At 38.0% G+C, this 21,209-nt stretch overlaps 1 protein-coding gene across 3 annotated transcripts in view; it reads right to left on the bottom strand.

The window, feature by feature from the left end:
- The window catches only part of PREX2 (phosphatidylinositol-3,4,5-trisphosphate dependent Rac exchange factor 2), a 285,626-nt gene that overhangs the window by 39,468 nt on the left and 224,949 nt on the right, over positions 1-21,209 (bottom strand). For all 3 annotated transcript variants that reach the window (XR_006272238.1, XM_043483105.1, XM_043483104.1), the window contains 2 exons: positions 6,248-6,314; positions 5,817-6,007 (listed from right to left, as the gene is read on the bottom strand). Coding sequence is in view for 2 of the 3 variants with exons in the window: in XM_043483105.1 (XP_043339040.1) it covers positions 5,817-6,007; positions 6,248-6,314 (258 nt within the window). In the remaining variant the exon portion in view is untranslated. The remainder of the gene's footprint in view (positions 1-5,816; positions 6,008-6,247; positions 6,315-21,209) is intronic.

Raw genomic sequence — 21,209 nt, 5'->3', positions numbered from 1 at the left:
AATCCCCAGAGTACATCTACTCCCTGTGTCTGATGCTTTTTGTTGCAGCTTCATCATCTCTCTGTTAGGACTCTGATCACCTACGCCAGGTTACCTTGAGTGCTCCACTTTTATAAGAGTCTGCACTCCCTACCCTGGGCCTATTTGTCAATTTGTCCTTTGATGTCATGGCGATGACAGAATAAAATATTGCTAAGAAAGAGTTCTTTAAAGTCGAACAAAAGTGGTTTTTAAAATTGTTAATTGATAATTCCCTTAAAAAAAATTTAAAAAATTGTTTATATGAATTAAGAATCACTACACTGTTTATTTTCATTTTAAATAACTGTTTCATTAACCAAACTAGTAATACACATTTCTCTTTAGTTGTTTTTAATTCCTGGATTTCATCTTTCTGAAAAATCCTGAGAGTCATATTTTGGGTTTTATTTTATGGTCCCATGATGGGTTTTGTACATTTCTGCTGGAAGACGGATGACTGAGAATTCAGCCACCCTCTGCAATACTATCCAACGTGAAAATATGTCTCAGTTTCTAAATAACCAACTAAGAAATGCATCTTGGAAATATACTCCTTTTAAGTTAGAAACTTCATATATATAGTTTTTTTTTAGCTACTAAAGCTTTATATATGTTAAAATGAGTTTCCAGAATGTATAAAAGAAAAAGCAGTCCAACACTGGAATATATAAATGGCAGCCAGCTGGCCCATTACCATCATGCTTTTTAATAATGAGAACAGGCCTTGCCATAGACTGTTTCCTCCTCACACCTGCGTGGGATTCAAAACAAGTTGGCGATGGCGCCACTGCTGCAGGGGCTGGTGAACCCCTGGCACAGTGAGCCAGTCCCTTCTGATGCCGCTGTTCACATCCCCCACTGGTGACTGAACACCAAGTAAATCAGCTAATGATGGGCCTTGTTTCCTGGAAGAGATTCATCTTCACAACAAAGCTTGAAGATAAAAGGTAATTTACGTGTACAGATCTCCAAGGCTTTGGTGCTCAGACATCACAGGTGGGTCAGACATGAGGCCTGGGCTCAAATGACCCGTCTTCCTGCAGGATCATCCCAGAATTCCTACACCACTAAAAATCCATCATGAATAGATTAAAAGAGGACGTGGACAGAATCTCCCTGGAAGGAGTCCTCAGAGGGAAACGCTGTGACTCCAGAGTCCCTGCCCTCACTAGAAATTTCCTAGCCTCTGGAAATGTCCACCTACTTGTTTCCACTGGAGAAGGAAGCAGAAACAAACATCATAGGAGGGACGTGGAATCTTTGTTTTTGGAGGTGGTAAGGCTCAGGCTTGGGTTTTATAACCTTTGCAATATGCTGATTTGTCAATATAATGATTAAAGGAAAACAGTTGGCTATTAGGCAGTGATGGGGAGAAAGAAGCAAAACAAAATGAAATACCACAATGAATGGAAGGATTCGGCAGAAGGAAGTAATAGGGAAATTTAGAAACCCTCTGGCACGCTTTCGGAAGGGCTGCAGCAATCAACTGCAGGATACAAAAGAGAGCTTTAAAGCAGACTCACAGACAGAGAAAACAAACTGTTGGTTACCAGTGGGGAGAGGGAAGCGGGGAGGGGCAACATGGCAATAGGGGAGTAAAGTGTTAGTCGCTCAGTCATGGTCCGTCTCTTTGCAAACCCATGGCCTGTAGCCCGCCAGGCTCCCCGTCCATGGAATTTCTCAAGCAAGAAAACTTGAATGGGTTGTCATTTCCTTTTCCAGGGGATCTTCCTGATCCAGGGATTGAACCTACATCTCCTGCACTAGCAGGTGGATTCTTTACCACTGGGCCACCAGGGAAGCTCTTATAAAACTATAGGTACTAATAAAACTATGTCCAGATGTATGTTGTTTGAAAGAAGGTGTAAGAGATGAAAACAAAATGGAAACTTTGGAAAATTTCCATTTATCAAACTATCTTTTAATATCACAGACACAGTTTAAAAGGCAAAAAAAAAGCCTGATTTTAATAAAAGACAATCTTCTTCTTTCAATATTCAATAACAATGGAGGTATTTAACACAAGTGAATGATTGAGGAGTGTAGGCAGGAAAGTTCATCAGTAGAATTGTAATGCACACAAAGGATTGCCCTGGGAAAGAGAATTTGATAAAAACAAAGATAGGCCAAACACTATGAAAAGATTTTAATAATTCATCCTGAATTCTATTCCTCCTAATCTTGCATTAGGGCTTCCCTGGTGGCTCAGTGGTAAAAAATCCACCTGCCAAGGAGGAGACCCAGTTTAATTTCTGGGTTGGGAAGATCCCCTGGAGAAGAAAATGAAACCCACTCCAGTATTCTTGCCTGGGAAATCCCAAGACAGAGGAGCCTGGCGGGCTACACTCCATGGGTTTGAAGAGAGTTGGACACAACTTAGTGACTAGACAACAAAAACAAGCTTTCATTCTCTGTAGTATGCAACCCTGCCATCTAATTCAGGTTGGCATTAAAATATCTAGATATGAATGCTAATTAAAACTGCCCTTTCATTCTGAAAAATCACATTCTTCTCTTTAATTTCAAATACAGGCTTATAACTCAATACTTTAAAATATTTTAGATTCCTTTCTCTTGGTGAATAAAATCAGAAAAGGCAGGAAACAGATTATCTAATGTGGATGCCATACTGTTAATTAACCACTTCCCATCTTAATTTTAAAAGTAAATGCTAAAAATAGTCTATAATATTTATTCTAATTCATATTTTGAATTTCTCCCCTTTGGCAGAACCTCAAGGTAAACCTCCATGTTCAACAATTAGGGTAGGTATGGGTCTACTTGGGTTCCTTCCTAGCTTTCTGAATTATAATTACAGAAGAAGTATTTTAGTAACAGTGTTATGCAAGATTTCTGATTCTAATATAAATCAGCACACATCTTATCACCATGAAAAATCTAAGCATAGCCTTACCTGAAAGATTAAAGATATTACTAAATGCCTATATTATTCTGCATAATAGAAAAATAAAACAGTACTATTTTCAAATAGTTTTAACCTTAATTTCAGCATCTGTGATGGGGCATTTTTGCCTACATCTCAGTAAATCTCTCTGAAATGAATTAACTAAAGCTATATTTATTTTGAACTGCAGAAATGGAGAAAGCCAAAATACTTTGAAATCTCAATGTTACTTGTGATTCCAACACATCCATAAATGAATACAGCAATTAAAAAATGGTTGTGGAGAACCGATCTATTTCTCCTACTCATCAATTGTCAAACTCTAAAACTGCTCATGGGACGTATGAGAGAGTAACTTGGACAACTTGGTCATGATTCTAGGATTAAAAAATTCTAGAATTTAAAAAACTCTAGTAGTTTAAAAAAATTTTTTTGGCCATACCACAAGGCTTGAACGATCTTAGTTCCTCAACCAGGAATTGAACCCAGGTCCCCTGCAATGGATGCACAGAGTCCTAACCCCTGAACCACCAGGGAACTGCATTAAATGGCAAACTTAAAGGCATTAACTTTCAGTAAATTCACGTGGAGACAGGAGAATATGCTTGTAGTTTGAAGCCTGGCACGTCCCTTAGTTGTCACAGTCCTCAGATAACTATGATCTTACACCAGTGCAGAGTAAGAACATTAATCATGGCGAGGACATACCGAATGTCAAAGTCACAGTGGCCTCTATGTTCCTTGAACACATCATGCTGGCCCCCACTTGGCCTCCCACATCTGCCCTCTGCTCCCCACAACCGAACGCACCTTCTCTGAGGTATCTGCGTGACTCACTCCTGCACTTCACACAGGTCTCTAACTCAACAGAACTTCCTCCTTGGAAGACGAAATCCCTTCATCCCATCTTGTCCCCTGTCACCTCCCTGACTTCTGTTCTTTTCTGTATTTATATCACCTACCGTGTTACCATTTATTTACTTTATCATCTGTTTCACCCCCCACATGATTTACATTATATAACAGTAGGGAGGTTTTTACTTTTTGGTTTTTTTTTCAATACTTGATACCAGCAACTAGAACAGTGCTGGCACATAATTCATGCTCAATGTATATTAACTGAGTGAATGGAAAGTAAATAAATGGATGAATGAACGAGAACAGAATGATTGAACATGACTGATCAGAGAGAGCATTTCTCTGCTGAACTCACTTAGTTGCAGATGATATTTCACTTAAGCTCTTAGTAAGCTTGCAATGCTTCCCAGGTGGTTTAGTAGTAAAGAATCTGCCAGCAGATGCAGGAGAGGTGAATTCGTTCCCTGGGTCGGGAAGATCCCCAGGAGGAGGAAATGGCAACCCACTCCAGTAGTGTTGCCTGGAGACTCCCATGGACAGAGAAGCCTGGCAGGCTACAGTTCAAAGGGTTTTAAGGAGCCGGACACGACTGAGTGACTGAGCGTGAGCATGAGTAAGCTTGCAATAGAGCACAAAGTGCTCAGCAATTAAAATAAAGGGGGCAATTCTGTATATTGTGTCACTCACACAAGTGTAATTGCTCCTTTTAGAGAAACAAAGTCTTGCCACACTTCATGAGCAAGGACATGCTGTTAGGACTTGAAATCCTAATTCAGGCACATCAAGTCAAATGGAATTTCACAGATGAAAACCTACTGACTTGAATCATCTTTTTCTTTCTACCTCTTCAAAACCTCTACCCATCAAAACTCAGTTCAGACACTACCTTCTCCAGGGAAAGTTCCAACTATCTCCAATATACATGTTGCTTCTGATTCTTATTTTTTTAGCTATAACTCTCCTAGGTCATTTATTTTTTTCTTGTAGTCTAAGTAATTTGTTATTTTTATTATGTTTTTGTTATCTTATTTTGTCATATTATTATTTACTATTATTTTATGTTGTTGTTCATGCCAAATGTCTCCAACATGAGCATCATCAATTTATGATGTTACCCAGCCAATAGCACCAACTGCAGTCCTTTGCATGGATGAAGTACCAAGTAAGTTTGAATAAACAACATGTACTGTTCTCTCAAAATCTAACTGGTCTCATACTAAGAGCAGACTGATTGGTGACAGGAGACTCTCTGCCTACCAGATTACAATGAGGACTAAATCCTGTTCTATTGTTTTCATTTATATGGTTTCATTTCTCTGTGAAAATTGAGATGGGACAGAAGAGGAGTAAGTGATTATGAAGAAGAACCTGACTTGGGGTTCTCCACTCATATCTGCATCTGATACAGCTGTAGGAATTTAGGTACTTACTGGCTTTCCCAAACAGAGCACTGATGCATAAGATAAACCACCTGAATAGAATCCATCTAAAACTCCTCCTTACAATTTCAGGAAGAGCATATTGTGTGGGCTTTTGGACTGTGATTTTGGCAGAAGTAGGAAGACAGTGGTAACCCCAAGAGGACATCTAACTCACAACAATTGAGTAACAAGGATCCAAACCACAGAAGAAAAGGTAAAAAACCTTTTTTCTAGAAAATATTCTAGTCACCAGCTCCTACCAAACAAGTTCCTAGAGTGCATAAAACAGATGCACAATTTTGTACCCAAAGTATAAATCTTAAGATATATAAAGGGTGTTAAGCTTCTAGGCCACAGTGATATAAATGTGGGATTGCATTCATTGTGTATGAATAAACAGTCACTGAAAATAGAACTAAAGCCAGAAATTACTCTGCAAGAATTAACGAATCTCTGAAGTCTTATTCCAAATATATCCGAGCCCTTCAAATGTTTCCAGCTATAATTTTACAGAGCTAATGTAATAAACAAGAAAGTCCAAATATAACGAGGTGTAGTGAAGATGCAAGTAAAGATGCCGGCAAAGATGCAGCAAGGTGGGAGTCACGTACCGATGCACGCCACTGTTGCACATGATGACGTGGCAGGCCCCCAGCCTACTGCACAGCTCCGAGGACACTGACAGCAGCCCGACTCCGGAGGCGCTGCAAGCTGTGTTCACACAGGCAGCCGTGCGCTTGGATCTGATAAATGAGGCCACCAGTCGATAAAGTTCATCCAAAACATTGAGAGGCCTCATGAGCTGCAGGAAAAAAAAACAAAAATGATAAACATAAGCTCAACATGTTTAATAGAAAGAAATCTTTTTAGATGGGCTGTAATTCACAGTCATTATAACCTATAGTCTGAAAATTTTATTATGGAGGTAACAGAATTGGAGATCACAAATTTTATACTGACACCGTGCTCAAGAACACCACCAACAAAATTAAATAAGAGGTAAATGGTAAAATATAGGGTCAATGCAGTCTTCTGTTTTTACCTTATCTACATAGGCAGCTTTAGATGTAGAGTTTGGTGGTGAATTTGACTTGTCCAAGTAGAATGCCCTGTAAGAATCCAAAGAATAAATGATCATTTATTGTTAGAAAAATTAAAAAACATGAAGATGTGCAAGTTTTACTGATTTCCTTTTAAAGACAAATGAATTGACGAAGTGCTGAATGTTAGCATGAGTGGAACTGCAAAAAAAGAAAGTTATCCATTCAGAAAAAAACAATTAAAGCTACCATCACCTCCATTATTTATTGTATGGCCTTAAAGAGATATTTAATTTGTATATACCTCAATTTCCTCTTTTGTAATTTGGGGATTTTAGTAGTTTATATTAATAATACTTCATGAGGCAGCCAAGAAAATGAAGTGAGTTAATGCAAATAAAATACTTAGGAGGGCACATAGCATAGAGTAAGTGCTCACTGATGCAGTAATTAATATTATTATAAAAGTTGAAGATAGATATTTTCTCCTGACTGTTGAAAAACATGACCCAGTTTTCATTTATTATGCAAGTGACAGATTATGAAAATAATTCTCCAAACACTAATTTTAAACAGATTATTTAGCTGGATTCTTTCAGCCACTAAGTTATGTTCAGATGAGAAGCAAAATTCTCTTCAAAGATACACTGGTTCTTTTTTGTCACCAGGATGCAATATGGTCACAACTATTTTAATACACTAAGTGGAAAACTCACTCTAGAAAAGTGATACACAGGTGGCCACACTGAGCACTCTCCCTACTTTCTAAAAGAGACAGTCCTTAGGGAAACAAAAAAAGTTGTCACTGATTCAGCCAGTTAAGAGCAGGATCACAAAGATCTAATCCTGCTATAGTCACTTGAACTGACGTGGCAGAAATCTACAAATTTTCACTGGGACAAAATGCGTAAAGAAAAAACCCCACATATTTGATGAAGCAAGCCAATAAAAAAACAGAATAAAACATTTTATAGATTTAAAATGTATAAATGCCCACATCAAGTAAAACTTTATTCTGAGAGAATCTCACTTTTTCTAAATGCTATAATGCTGTGCTAATCACTCAGTCCTATTCAATTCTTTGGGACCCGATGGACTGTAGCCTTCCAGGCTCCTTTGTCCATGGGATTTCCCAGGCAAGAACACTGGAGTGGGTTGCCATGCCCTCCTCCAGGGGATCTTCCCAACCCAGGGATCGAACCCAGGTCTCCTGCAGTGCAGGCGGATTCTTTACCATCTCAGCCATCAGGGAAGCCAAATGCTATAGAGCAAAATGAAAATAGATAAAGCATCTATATAACCACACCCTTTTAGAAGATAAAAGCTTATGACAAATTCAGAGCTAAATATATTTACTGATTCAGACCTGTGTGAGTAGTTAATATTTATTAATCCATAGTTACAGAAAGTGACAAATTATTATAAAATATATCTATGGGCTGATGACATCGAGAGAGGGTAACCATGAAATACAGCTTCTTCCTGACTCCTATGAAATTTACACAGCCAAGAAATATTTTAATTCAATCAATTATTTCTTAAAATAAAAATTCAGACTTGAGCCTGTAACAAATTTTGGGTACTCTCTGTTCAGAAAAATGGTTGTTCAGACATGAATTTTACCATCTCTAAGGTTTACAGGTATTCACAGAACTTCAGTATTTTTCAGAACATGACAAATAAATTCCCACATGAAATACATTTCTAATGCACTTCCCTTAATTACAAAAGTCTGGCAATACCCCTTAATCAAAATTTATGAGAGAGTTAATGGTAAAACTGGATTAATGCCAAAACTGACTGTAGTTTAATATGCTTTTGAGGTTAGTAAGAATGAAGTCATGGCTCTTTGTCTCAATAAGCAAATCTTATTAAGACGGTTTTGAAAACACTCCTGCTACTTTACATAGGAGGAACAGTAAGTTTCCTTTCATGCAGGCATGCATCAGGTTTCCTTGTTGCAACTTTGTAAATGAACCCTGCCATACAAAATAAATGTAGTATGATAATATTTTCTATTTAGTCCCTAGAGAATAAAATACCAAGGAAAGAGGTGATGTCATGTTACAATAAATACAGTATAAATATATCCAAATTAAATAACTAAAATGAAACAAGTCTTGGGAAAGTAGCTCATACAATCTAACAGCAAGGACAAATACAGAGGTATCTAGAATGTAGTGCAGAAAATGATAGGTAAGTTAAAAACTTACAGAAAGATACTGAAATACACACACATGAGGAAGAAGGAAGGCTCCATAAGAATATGGTACATGAGTTGGACTTGGATGGATGGATGGGATTCAGGACAGGCCAAAATGTAAAAATAGAATTTCAAGTGGAGGCAACACCATGAACAATAGAAGAGAAAGATAAATGGATGGAGTCAGGTTTGCCAGACAGCAGGTTCATGTAAGACAGAGAGAGTGAGTATTGGGTAAGTGGGCTGGATTCCTATGGTGAGGAAAAGAAATACTAAACTAAGATAATAAAATTAATTTGTTAAGCAGTGGAGAAGCACTACACAGGGAAAACTTTGCTACCAGTGAAAAAGTAAGAATAAATGGAAAATTCTCCAATTAAAAAAATAATAAAATTGCTGAAGCTGAAGCTCCAATACTTTGGCTACCCGATATGAAGAGCTGACTCAATGGAAATGACCCTGACACTGGGAAAGTTGAGGGCAGGAGAAGTGGAGGACAGAGGATGAGATGGTTGGATGGCATCACTGACTTGATGGACATGAGTATGAGCAAGCTCTGAGAGATGGTGAAGGACAGGCAAGCCTGGCTTGCTGCAGTCCATGGGGTTGCAAAAAGTTGGACATGACTTAGCAACTGAACAACAGCAACAATAAAATTATTTTTTAAAAAAGAATAAATAGAAAGAAGTATACAACCCATCAGATATGACAATTTAGGGAAATTTGAGATGCTAGAGACCCTACAAGTGAAAAGACTAGGTTAGTATTTATTTTTTTATTTTATTTTTTATTTATTTATTTTTTGTCCACACTGTGCAGCATGTGGGATTTTAGTTCCCTGACCAGGGGTCAGTCCCATGCTTCCCTGCATTGGAAGTGGGAGTCTTAACCACTGGACCACCAGGGAAGTCTGGGACACAGGGAATTGACATCTGCCATGAAAAAAAGAAAATGAGTGTGGGGAACATCCAGATTAATTCAGACTCATGCAAGTTAATATACTAACAAGTTAGAAAAATGATTTCTCAATCATGTGATATTAGGATCACAGCTCTATAGGCTCAAGCTGATGCTCCAGGAATGGTCAGGTTTTTACATAAAGAGAGACCCACGCAAAAGTCTGATAGGAGAGACACAGAGGTTAAATCAGTAACAAAAGTGACTGGTATTTGGCAATATCTCTGGCCCTTTTTCTCCCTTTTCTGGGCATGCTGGAAAATATCCAATTTCGAAGAGAGGTAATTAAGGTACAAGAGCCACTGGTGTTTCATAAGTAAGGAGGAACAACTACAGTATTCCACTCAGGTCTCTGCTAGATTCTTGTTTGTTCTTTACATCAGTGCTTATGAGATCATCTCTACATTTATAATAATTTATGGAAATTTCTCACTTGGCCAGACTCATATATAGTTCTCCTAATATCATGTCCTATCTCTAAATATTCTAACCTTGATCATGTAGCTTTTGGATTTTAGCATTTACTCTGCATTTCAAAAAGGAGTTATAACAATGTTTGGTCAATTACAGATATTAGTCATAGACATGCCATTATTACAATGGTACAGCAGTTGACTATAGGTGTGACTGTTTCATAAGCACTATTGTTAAACTGCCTTCAACTATCATAGCACTTAAAGGGGGAAAATCCACAGAAAATCACATCAAAAGATACTGATCTCTTGTATAAATGAAAATCACCAGACAGGTTCAACCTGTGCCCACATATGGGCAAAGAATACATGCTAAATCAGTAGGTAGGAGAATGGTGATTTGCACCTTCATCTCACCCACCTTGAGTGACCAAAAGCATTAGCTCTGGCTTCTCTGAAATAGGTTTTACCTAAAGCTATATGAAGAGAAATCCTCAATAATGAGATAAACTTGGATTTGCTTAGATAAACTTGTCTCTTGGCTTGTCAAAAACAGAGCACCTAAAATTATAGTTTGCTGTCCCATAATCAAAGGCAGTGCCTGATTCGTAGCCTGTAATAATACTTGATGTAGTATTGAATTGAGTTTTATTTCATGAGAGCTCTAAAACACAGAATCGAACAACTAAACATATGTGTGACCTGATAGAGAAAAGGAAATATATTAAATATCTTAATTTTAAAATAGATAAAATAATTTTTATGCACTTTTGAAAAAGAACTCTTTGTAGGAAGGATTCTTTCTAAGTTTATAACTATTAGGCAACATCTCAATTAACACTGAAGCACAATACTTAAAGGATTTAACAATCATCAAAACTTAAAAATAGAGAGGAAGGGTATTTAATATTCCCTCCTCGATGAGAGAAAACGATGATTAAGAGACAAATATTCATAAGATCTCTTGCAAGACTCATAGGAGTGTTGTTTTATCTACAAATGACTAGCAGAAATGATACAGCAAATTCTTGTTCAGTGTTCTAAAGAAGAATAGACAAAAATAAATATGATTAAGTACTATCACCTTTAGATGTTAAAAGCCTAGCTTTTGGCTTCTATACTTATACACTAGACCCTATAAAAAGTGGTGATTTTGTTTAACTGGGCTTCCCTGGTGGCTCAGATGGTAAAGAATTCACCCACAATGCGGGAGGATCCAGGTTCGATCACTGGGTTGGGAAGATGCCCTGGAGGAGGGCATAGCAACTCACTCCAGTATTCTTGCCTGAAGAATCCCCATGGACAGAGGAGCCTGGTGGGCTACCCATGGGGTCGCAAAGAGTCGGACACGACTGAGCAACTAAGCACATACACGCAAGCCTTTAGTGTACGTCTGACACACAGCAAATCACCCAATGTTAATAGCGATCATTATCATTTTTATTCATTACTTAACATTTTAAAAATTTTTAGTAAAAATTGTACATATTTAAGGTAAGTACTATGGTGATCTCATATAAATATACACAGTGAAATGAGTACCAGAGTCAAGCTAATTAATATATCATTACCTTACCTAGTTAACATTTTTTGTGTATGTAAAATCTCCTGGATTCCACGCTAAGCATAATTTCCAGGTTCAGTACAGTATTATTAAGTATAGACAACATGCCTGTACATAAGCTCTCTAGATGCATTCATCCTCTATAACCACAAATTTGTACCCTCTGACCAACGTCGTCCTATGTTCCCTACCTCCCTATTCTTTTCCGCTTCTATGAGTTGAACATCTTCATTCCCCCCCGCCCTCCCTGCCCCCCCCGCCCCGATTCCACATAGAAGTGAGACCACATAGTATTCTCTGTCTGGCTTATTTCAGTGAGCACAATGGCCTCCAGGTTTATCCCACTCTGTCCAGGCTGCAAGATTTCTGTTAAGAAATCTGCTGACAGCCTCGTGGAGGGTTTGTTCTCTAGTACTGTACGTGAGCAATTTTTTTTCTTTGCAGTTTTAAAAATTCTGCCTTTGATTTTACACAATTTTATTATAATGTGTCTTAGAGAAGAACTTTCAGGGTTGAAACTCTTTGGAGACCTATAAACTCAGGAACTTGAATGTCCACATTTCCACCCAGATTTGGAAACTTCTTAGATATCATTTCTTTAAAGAGGCGTCTGTCTCTTTCTCCCTCTTCTCTTTCTGGGACAACAGTAATGAGTAGGTTGTTCCTCTTGATGGTAACCCATAATTCACATAAGCTTTTTTTAGTTTTTCTTTTTGTTCCTCTGACTGGATAATTTAAAACACTCTGTCTTCAAGTTCACTGATTTTTTTTCTTTTTCTTTTGCTTGGTTGAATCTGTTGTTGAAATTCTCTATTAAATTTGGCAGTTCTTTTCTGTTTGAGTTTTTAAAATGGTTTCTATCGCTTTGCTGGACATCTCATTTTGTTCGTTCACTGTTTTCCTAATTTGGTTGACCATGTTTTCTTACATTTCACTATCCTTCTTTGAGGATCGTTCTAAATTCTTTGTTAGGATGTTTACAGATCTCCATTATTTTAGAGTCAGTTATTGAAGCTTTTTTTTTTCTTTCTTCCTTTTGGTGATGACATGTTTCCTAGACTATTCACGATCCTTGTGGTCTTGTGTTGGCATCTGTGCATTTGAAGTAAGAGGCAACTCTTCCTATCTTCACTGACTGGCTTCAGCTAGGAAAACTTTTCACTAGTTAGTTCACACAGAAATTCTGCAAGGGCCATCGAATGGAATCTTCAGGCATGCAGGTCTGGTGCCTGGGTCAGCAGGAGCCCACCTGAAGCTCTTACTATTTCTGAATTCTGCTAATGAAAGTACATTAAGAAACTGAAAGTCCCTCAGGACTCCTTTTTTTTTGTAATTTCATTCCTCAGATGAATGAACAGACCACAGGTTAAGTTTTAAAGAACTCTTTGAAATTGAACATGATCTACATCATGTTACCTCTGTAAGCCCAGCACCTAGAATATTGCCTTAGCCAAAGCAGCTGCTCAATAAATATTTGTTAAGTGAATCACTAAGTACATACTTAAAGAAAAGTGAAAATTAGCATGGATAGACAAGAAATCATCTCACCCACTACTGAGTCCTTTCCCAAAGAACTGTAAATTTGAGCAAGTGCATTCCAATGAAAAAGTAAATACGCCCTCACTGATTCCATGTATCTTTTAGACACTGTCCAATAACATCCTTCCTCTTCCAGTCAAAATTTTCTGCCAAGAAGCCTAACCTGGTAATCCTCCTTCCAAATCTCTGAACGACTCCCCTCAGCTGACTCCATCCACCACACTACTCACACCATTCTCCCTAGTAATGCCAGTGAATTTATTTGTACTGACCAAAGTTGATGATTTAATATAATTAAATCAATTAGAGAAAGCAAATGGGTAGAATTGTCCTTAATTTATGAATGGCAATACAATTTTATTGAATTTTGTTAAGAAACTGCTTTAAAATCTTCCCTCCCTGGCAATAGAGCTCCATGAGACTGGTGTTCTTCTATGAGAAGCCTTGTGCTTATGCCGTTGCTCAGTCATGTCCAACTCTCTGTGACCCCACAAACTGTAGCCTGCCAGGCTCCTGGGTCCATGGGATTGTTCAGGCAACAAGTGGGTTGCCATTTTCTCTACCAGGAGATCCTCCCAACCTAAGGATCAAACCCGCATCGAATGCATTAGTAGGTGGATTCTTTACCACTGAGCTACCAGGGAAGTCGATTGGAAGGGTTGTTAGTTATTAAAACAAGCATAGGAGAGTTTAAAGATGCATTTTCCCCTGTAAGCTATGCTATCACCCCCAACCAAGATTAGTTACCAAACAAGAAACCATTCATCTCCCACATCAAATACTTTAAATATTGATATATGCAGTGTTTGTTCAATTCTTTAGATGTTGAATACGGGAAATCACTACTTCACTCATAACTTTAATTTTGATTGCACAATAACAAAAATGACCTCAATGGAAATTCTTTATTAAACTGCCCAAAAAAACTTGTGGCATTCAAGGCATAGTAGAGCAGAGCTCCATGTGGCACCTTCCATTTAGCTTTTAATCACAAACTCTATTAAAAGCTACCACTTCTAATACTGTCTTTGGAGGCACCTGGAAGCCAACTTCTACTTTGTTCGTAGCACAGTAGGGCAATCATCGTTTCTGTCTTGGGACTAAATTCAGGCCTGGACACAAAGCTGGGGCTGTGCATCCTTCTAGATAGTTTTCCACCACTGTCTCTATCTTTAATAGTTTTTCTGGTGTGAAATCAAAGGCAGTATCTAGATTATTCTCAGAAGTATCTCTGTGCACAAATAGTGAAAGTGAAAGTCACTCAGTCGTGTACAACTCTTTGCGACACCATGGACTGCAGCACGCCAGCCTCCCTGTCCATCACCAATGCTCGGAGTTTACTCAAACTCATGTCCATTGAGCTGGTGATGCCATCCAACCATCTCATCCTCTGTCATCCCCTTCTCCTCCCGACTTCAATCTTTCCCAGCATCAGGGTCTTTTCAAATGAGTGAGTTCTTCACATCAGGTGGCCAAAGTATTAGCGTTTCAGCTTCAACATCAGTCCTTCCAATGAACACTCAGGACTGATCTCCTTCAGGATGGACTGGTTGGATCTCCTTGCAGTCCAAGGGACTCTCAAGAGTCTTCTCCAACACCACAGGTCAAAAGCATCAATTCTTTGGCACTCAGGTTTCTTTATAGTCCAACTATCACATCCATATGTGACCACTGGAAAAACCATAGCCTTGACTATACAGACCTTTGTTGGCAAAGTAATCTCTCTGTTTTTTAATATGCTGTCTAGGTTGGTCATAACTTTCCTTCTAAGAAGTAAGCATATTTTAATTTCATGGCTGAAATCACCATCTGCAGTGATTTTGGAGCCCAAGAAAATAAAATCTCTCCCTGTTTCCACTGTTTTCCCTTCTATTTTCCATGAAGTGATGGGACCAGATGCCATAATCTTAGTTTTCTGAATGTTGAGCTTTAAGCCAACTTTTTCACTCTCCTCCTTCACTTTCATCAAGAGGCTCTTTAGTTATTCTTCACTTTCTGCCATAAGGGTGGTGTCATCTGCATATCTGAGGTTATTGATATTTCTCCTGGCAATCTTGATTCCAGCTTATGCTTCTTCCAGCCCAGCGTTTCTCATGATGTAATCTGCATATAAGTTAAATAAGCAGGGTGACAATATACAGCCTTGACTGTATGTTGTACTCCTTTTCCTATTTGGAACCAGTCTGTTGTTCCATGTCCAGTTCTAAGTGTTGCTTCCTGACCTGCATACAGGTTTCTCAAGAGGCAGGTCAGGTAGTCTGGTATTCCCATCTCTTTCTGAAAAAAAATTTTCCCATGAACTAAATGTCACTTGGTCTATTAAGCATATTACTGTTTTTTCTTACTTAGCTCATAAGAAATGCAATGAGCATCATATTAGATCTATTAAAAATGCTTCTCCTTCAGACTAGGAAGATATTTGTTCATCTATGAGCTCACACTGTGTTTTCTGAGTGTATCTGGTGTTATATCAGACTTCACTGATTTCTCAAGTATCAAGATGAAGTTCAAAGTTTATATCAATGGAAGCACCTCTAAGAAACTTAATTTATTACATAATATGCTATGAATGGAACAGAATTATAGCTTTTTAATTCTGCATAATGAACATGTCTTAATATTGAACAGACTTGAAAGAAAATATCCTATTAAGTTCAGTTTTGTTCTTTAAATCTTTTGTATTTAATTCTAGTATCATTATCATTGTATAATTAAATTATATCTAAAATTAAATTATTATATCTAATAATATAATTATATTACTATATCTAATATGATATTGCATAGTATTATATCTAATGTAATATAAATTTATATTATTATATCTAATAATTCAATATTTTGGAATTTGATGCAAAGATCATGACATAATGCATGCTGATGATATTTAAAATGTATGCAGATGAATTCCCCATTCTTGGCAATATGTAATATTCTATGAGGTGCATTCATTTTGAAGACAAAAACATGTTAGTGAGTTTAATCATCCAGAGATCATTTCTTTCATGTACAAGTAACAATAAGACTGCAACTATTTCAGCTCCTTTTGCCTTTGTCTTCTGTTCTGGTCTTTATCATAGCTTCTTTTCTCCTTCTATAGTTATGAAGCTACGCCTTTTCAGAGAAAAAATCCAAATGCTACCTTGCCCTTCAAAATTCCCAAGTTTTCAAGATGATTTTCCATATTTGTGTTGTCCTTAACTCTTTCATTGTTAGTGATTAAAGTTGCATTAAAGCACTTCCCCAAGCCAAACACATTAATACTGGGATCATTCCCTACTTCAGAGAAGCAGTGGAGTGCTGTGATTAAGTGTGTGCTGTGGAGCTGGAAACACCTAGCTTGAGTCTTGGCTGCAACATTGCCAGGTACCTGCATTTGAGGGATTCACTGACCCTCTCTGGGGGTGAGGTGCTATCGCCTCGGAAATTTCATGCATTATTTTGGCTTTAACTATGCATGACCTCTATGCTTTCTCTCTGTATCAGAGAACAATGCAGGCACCCAATCCAACATGTCTCTGTTTCTCTCTCAACAAACCATGTTTCTGGTGGAAAAGATTGTTTTCCCTCCATTTCTCAAATATTTCTAAAATCTATACCTTCTTATCCATCTCCATTTTTATCATCTGTGTAGCATTCTTATTTCCACTTGTCTGAACTATTTTAATAGATTCTGAATCAGTCTTTCCGACTCTAGTCTCATTCTCACCCCTGCTTTGTCCTCACTAGTCCCCCCAGGCTGCTCAGTTATGTTCTCTATCATGGTTTGGTTGCCCTAAATTTTGGACATTGATACATACACAAGCATTCATTAATTGTCCATTAATAAGTACCTTATCAGCAATGGGTAAACTAAAAAGAGAAAGACAAGGTGAAAAGCAGAAACAGATATGCATAAAAAGAATTTAAAATTTTATGTGAAAAATGTCAAAACAGAAGCTTATAAAGGGAAAATAAGGAAAAAGACTAACCTCAGGAAGGTGGGAAGACATCTCAGGAAGGACAGATTTTAAAATATTCCAAGGGCTTCCCAGGTGGGGCTAGTGGTAAAGAAACCACCTGCCAATGCAGGATAGTAAGAGATGTGGGTTCAGTCTCTGGTTCGGTACGATCCCCTGAAGGAGGAGGGCATGGCAATCTACTCCAGTATTCTTGCCTGGAGAGTCCCATGGACAAAAGAGCCTGGTGGGCTACAATCCATGGGGTCGCAAAGAGTCAGACACAACTGAAGCAACTTAGCATGCAAGAAAGATGGGAAGAAATTGGCCAAAGCAACTGAAATTACAGTCCTTCTGACTGAAGTTACCAGAAGCCAAGCAAAGATGTGTTTGATTTTATTCCTGAATGACTGACAGAACTTCACACACTTGACTCTATATAAGATGGAACTTTGTCCTCAATTGAAGTTGGGTGGTCTATGTAACTAGACAGCCAATTTACAAAAAGAATACCCTGACTCTTCACATAAATTATGACTTTCAATACATCTATATTAATTTTTCTGAGTTATAATTATGTCTTTTCTATCAAAAGCTCTGGGTCCAAGCCAAATTTCCTGACTGGTGAAGGCATAAGGTGATTTTCTTATCCCTTCTTTTGAAAGAAGGGATATGATTCTTTTGAAAGAATCATTTAGAATGATTCACTCCCCTTCCATGGTCCATCCACCAAAGAAAAGAACTCTGAAATGTCAGCAAAAAGGAACTGAACAAAAGCAATAGGAAAAAAATTCACAGAGAGCTTGACTAGGCTGCTTGAATGTATTTTTTAAAGACTGATTGTCCTTGTGCTCTGGTAAAAAAGTCAGCAGAGTTAAAAATAAGAATCAATCTTGCTTCCATAAGCAGGGACAATTTTTCTTCACAAAGTATATTTCCCTAACTGATTCTTCAGGGTGTGTTTATTTTTTCTTGGACACTTCCAGCTCTTTTTTATTCCAAAGGAAATTCTGAACACAAGGTACTTTGATCTTCCTTTGCTTTGGTGAAAACAATAGCTTTCTTAGCTTGCAGACAGATAATTTTCTTCAAATGTTGCTTGTTGAAGATGATTTTATCTGCTGCTATTTGTCAGCCAGAATATCTATTCATCCTGGATAAACTATCACAAAGAAGGACTTATCACAAAAATGTGAAAAATCATAGTCAAATCATTCTAATCCCATTTGTTACTCTCACCTAAAAACTGAATTAAAATTCCTTTCATGTAATAATAAAATAAATATTAGACATAATTAAAACTTCCCAAGGGTAAATGAATTAGTCTTAATTCACAGAAATAAGTCCAGATAATTAAATGAGATTATATGCATAAATATATTGGCAGCTCTGTCATATTTTCGGAAAATCACAGTGTCAAAGTTTAATAGAATTATGGTGATTTTCAAATAAAGAACAGGTATGTTGCTCTCAAAACTGCCACTATAATTTCAACTCTGTCTGATCTTGTCTCATGTGAAATTTATGAACCTTGGCTACATTGATGAATTTTCTTTAGAGAAGTCTCCAACAGAGTCAGCATCTGTACCCTTCAAGTGGCCCAGAATTTTCTGAATATAAAATGAAGTAGACTGGATACTGGAATAAATTCAATAAAATGATAATACCCCACCCAAAGACCAATATATTGCAATTAACTGGATTTCCAATTCAAGTATTTTTACAGTACTTGTGTGTGCGTGCTAAGTTGCTTCAGGTGTGTCCGACTCTTTGTGACCCTATGGACCACAGCCCACCAGGTTCCTCTGTCCATGAGGTTCTCCAGGCAAGAATACTGGAGTAGGTTGCCACACCCTCCTCCAGGGGATCTTCCAGACTCTGGGATGGAATGGTATCTCTCGTATCTCCTGCATTGGCAGGCAGGTTCTTTACCACCAGTTCCACCTGGAAAGCCCCTTCACAGTACTTGTTATGTCCCAAGCACAGTGGTGAACTAAGACATGGTTGCCCTCATGTATACATCAGCAGGTAAATAACTTGCAGTTAAAATAAAATAAAGGAAAACACAGAGAGTCTCAAAGAGTTTCAAAGAAGACACCAAGCAATTCAGCTGAGGCTATCCCTGAAAGCTTCCTGCAGGAAGACAAATGCGAGATGGGATGGGTCCTAATTACAGTAATTCCCCTACATATGAATACCCTCCATTCCAAGAGCTCCTTTTTAAGTTCAATTTGTTGACATGTTCAACAAAGTTAACCTAGGTACCCAATTCACATAATCAGCTATATAATACTGTACTGTAATAGGTTTATAATACGTTTCACACAAATACATAAAAAACAAAAACAAAAAATAAAGAAAACATTTTTAATCTTCTTGAAAAGTACAGTAGTACCAACTACAAGAGGGCTGCTTTTACACTTGCTCCCAGACATCTTGGGCTTGAAACAAAGGTACTGTACTACAGTACTGTACATTAAGTACACAGGAGCAAAACTACTTGCAGAGGATGCACTCACGTGACCGTGTACGCCGGACACATGAACCAACTTACGTGACTGGGCATGCAAACCCGCATTCACATCTTTGAAAGTTCACAACCTGAAGGTTCCTATGTAGGGGATTTACTGTCTACTCTTTCAGCACACGGAAATAGGGCCGGAGTGTGTCCTGAGTGACAGCTGGGCTGAAAGAAGTGAGGAAGAGTTGATGGTGCAGGAGGTAAAGGAAGGCATACTGATTCTGTTCACCCATTTGTTTCATGCCTTTCTTTCCCCTGAATTCCAGCCTCCAGACACTTTATCATTTCTCCTCAACCCATCAGGACTTCTACTCATTCTTTTTTCTCTGTTAATCCTTAAGGAAATCAATCCTGAATATTCATTGGAAGGACGGTTGCTGAAGCTGACGCTCCAAAACTTTGGCCACCTGATGTAAGAGGCTGACTCATTAGAAAAGACCCTGATGCTGGAAAAGATTGAAGGCAGGAGGAGAAGGGGACAACAGAGGATAAGACGGTTAGTTGGCCTCACTTACTCAATGGACATTGGTCTGAGCAAACTCCTGGAGATGGCGAAGGACAGGGAAGCCAGGTGTGCTGCAGTCCATGGGGTCACAAAGAGTCAGACACGACTGAGCTACTGAATGACAACAACAATTCTCTATGTTGGAAAATACTCCCTTTCCCACAACTTTACCTCCCATCTCCTCCCCCTTAAACACTGTAAACCCAGCTTCTCTTCCAGAGAAAAAGTCACTTGCTGAATTCATTTCTGTCCCTGATACTTGGTGGGGGTGAAGGGTGTGTCAAACATAAGTATCCTGCAGCTCCTTTACTTTTATACTGTGCAAGAATATGACACCTAGAGTATAACTTTAATTTTGTAAACATAGATCCTTTACCTATGCCAGATATAGGAAAGAAATCTAGTACACTTTTAAGCAGGATAAACAAATTCAAATTCTTTGTAGAGTTAGTTGTTTTCTCCTGCTACTGAAGAATCACTTCTCATATAAAACAAAATATACAGCTCTGGAATCTCCATAACCTATTGAAAACAGAAATAAACTGGATATACACATTTAGTTTACAGCTAGTCTTAGCAAAACAGAAATGTGGATGTATCTCAAGGTATAAAAAATGGATTTCAGCTGAAGATTGGATGGAAAGCAAATATAAAACTGCTTTGGAAGAGTTCACTATGCATCTGGAATGTTTCCAGTTAATTAAAACAGAATAACTCTAAAATCTGCAGCTTTATAAAATGAAACAATTGAAGGACAAAGGCGTTATCTGTATTTTAATTGATATTCTCTCTCTTTGTTTCTCTTGCTTGCTTTCAGATTTTATGAAGTTCATACTCTTGTTGATTTAAGGTAGCTTGCACAGCTTCTCATCAACAGAACCAAAATTTTCCATTTCAAACTGGGGCATACCATTTGCTGTCTAAACAAGGAATGGGAAATAGTGTGTTATGAGTCAAAGACTCTACAAGAAGAAAAAGATGGGGATGGAAGACAAGTGCCTGTAACTTAGCAGGACCTTATGTCACCTTGTGAGGACAAATACCTACCCCCACGCCCTCCACCTGCCTCTTGCTTGTAAAAAAGGCCCCCAAGGCCTCCCCTGAGTTCCAAAGAATAAATTTAATCAGAGAAGTGAGAAAATGCAGAAAAAAGGCAAACAGTCAGGATATTACTTTAGCCATTAAATAAAGTCAAGGGTCTTTAGTTCCTCCTTGAGGATTATAGATAATTTGTTGTTATTCAGTTGCTAAGCCATTCCTGACTCTGTGACCCCACGGACTGCAGCATGCCAGGCTCCTCTGTCCTCCGCTATCTCCTGAAGTT

The sequence above is a fragment of the Cervus canadensis genome, chromosome 12 (assembly GCF_019320065.1).
Source record: "Cervus canadensis isolate Bull #8, Minnesota chromosome 12, ASM1932006v1, whole genome shotgun sequence".
Lineage (NCBI taxonomy): Eukaryota > Metazoa > Chordata > Mammalia > Artiodactyla > Cervidae > Cervus > Cervus canadensis.
This window is presented reverse-complemented; position numbering and strand designations above follow the sequence as displayed.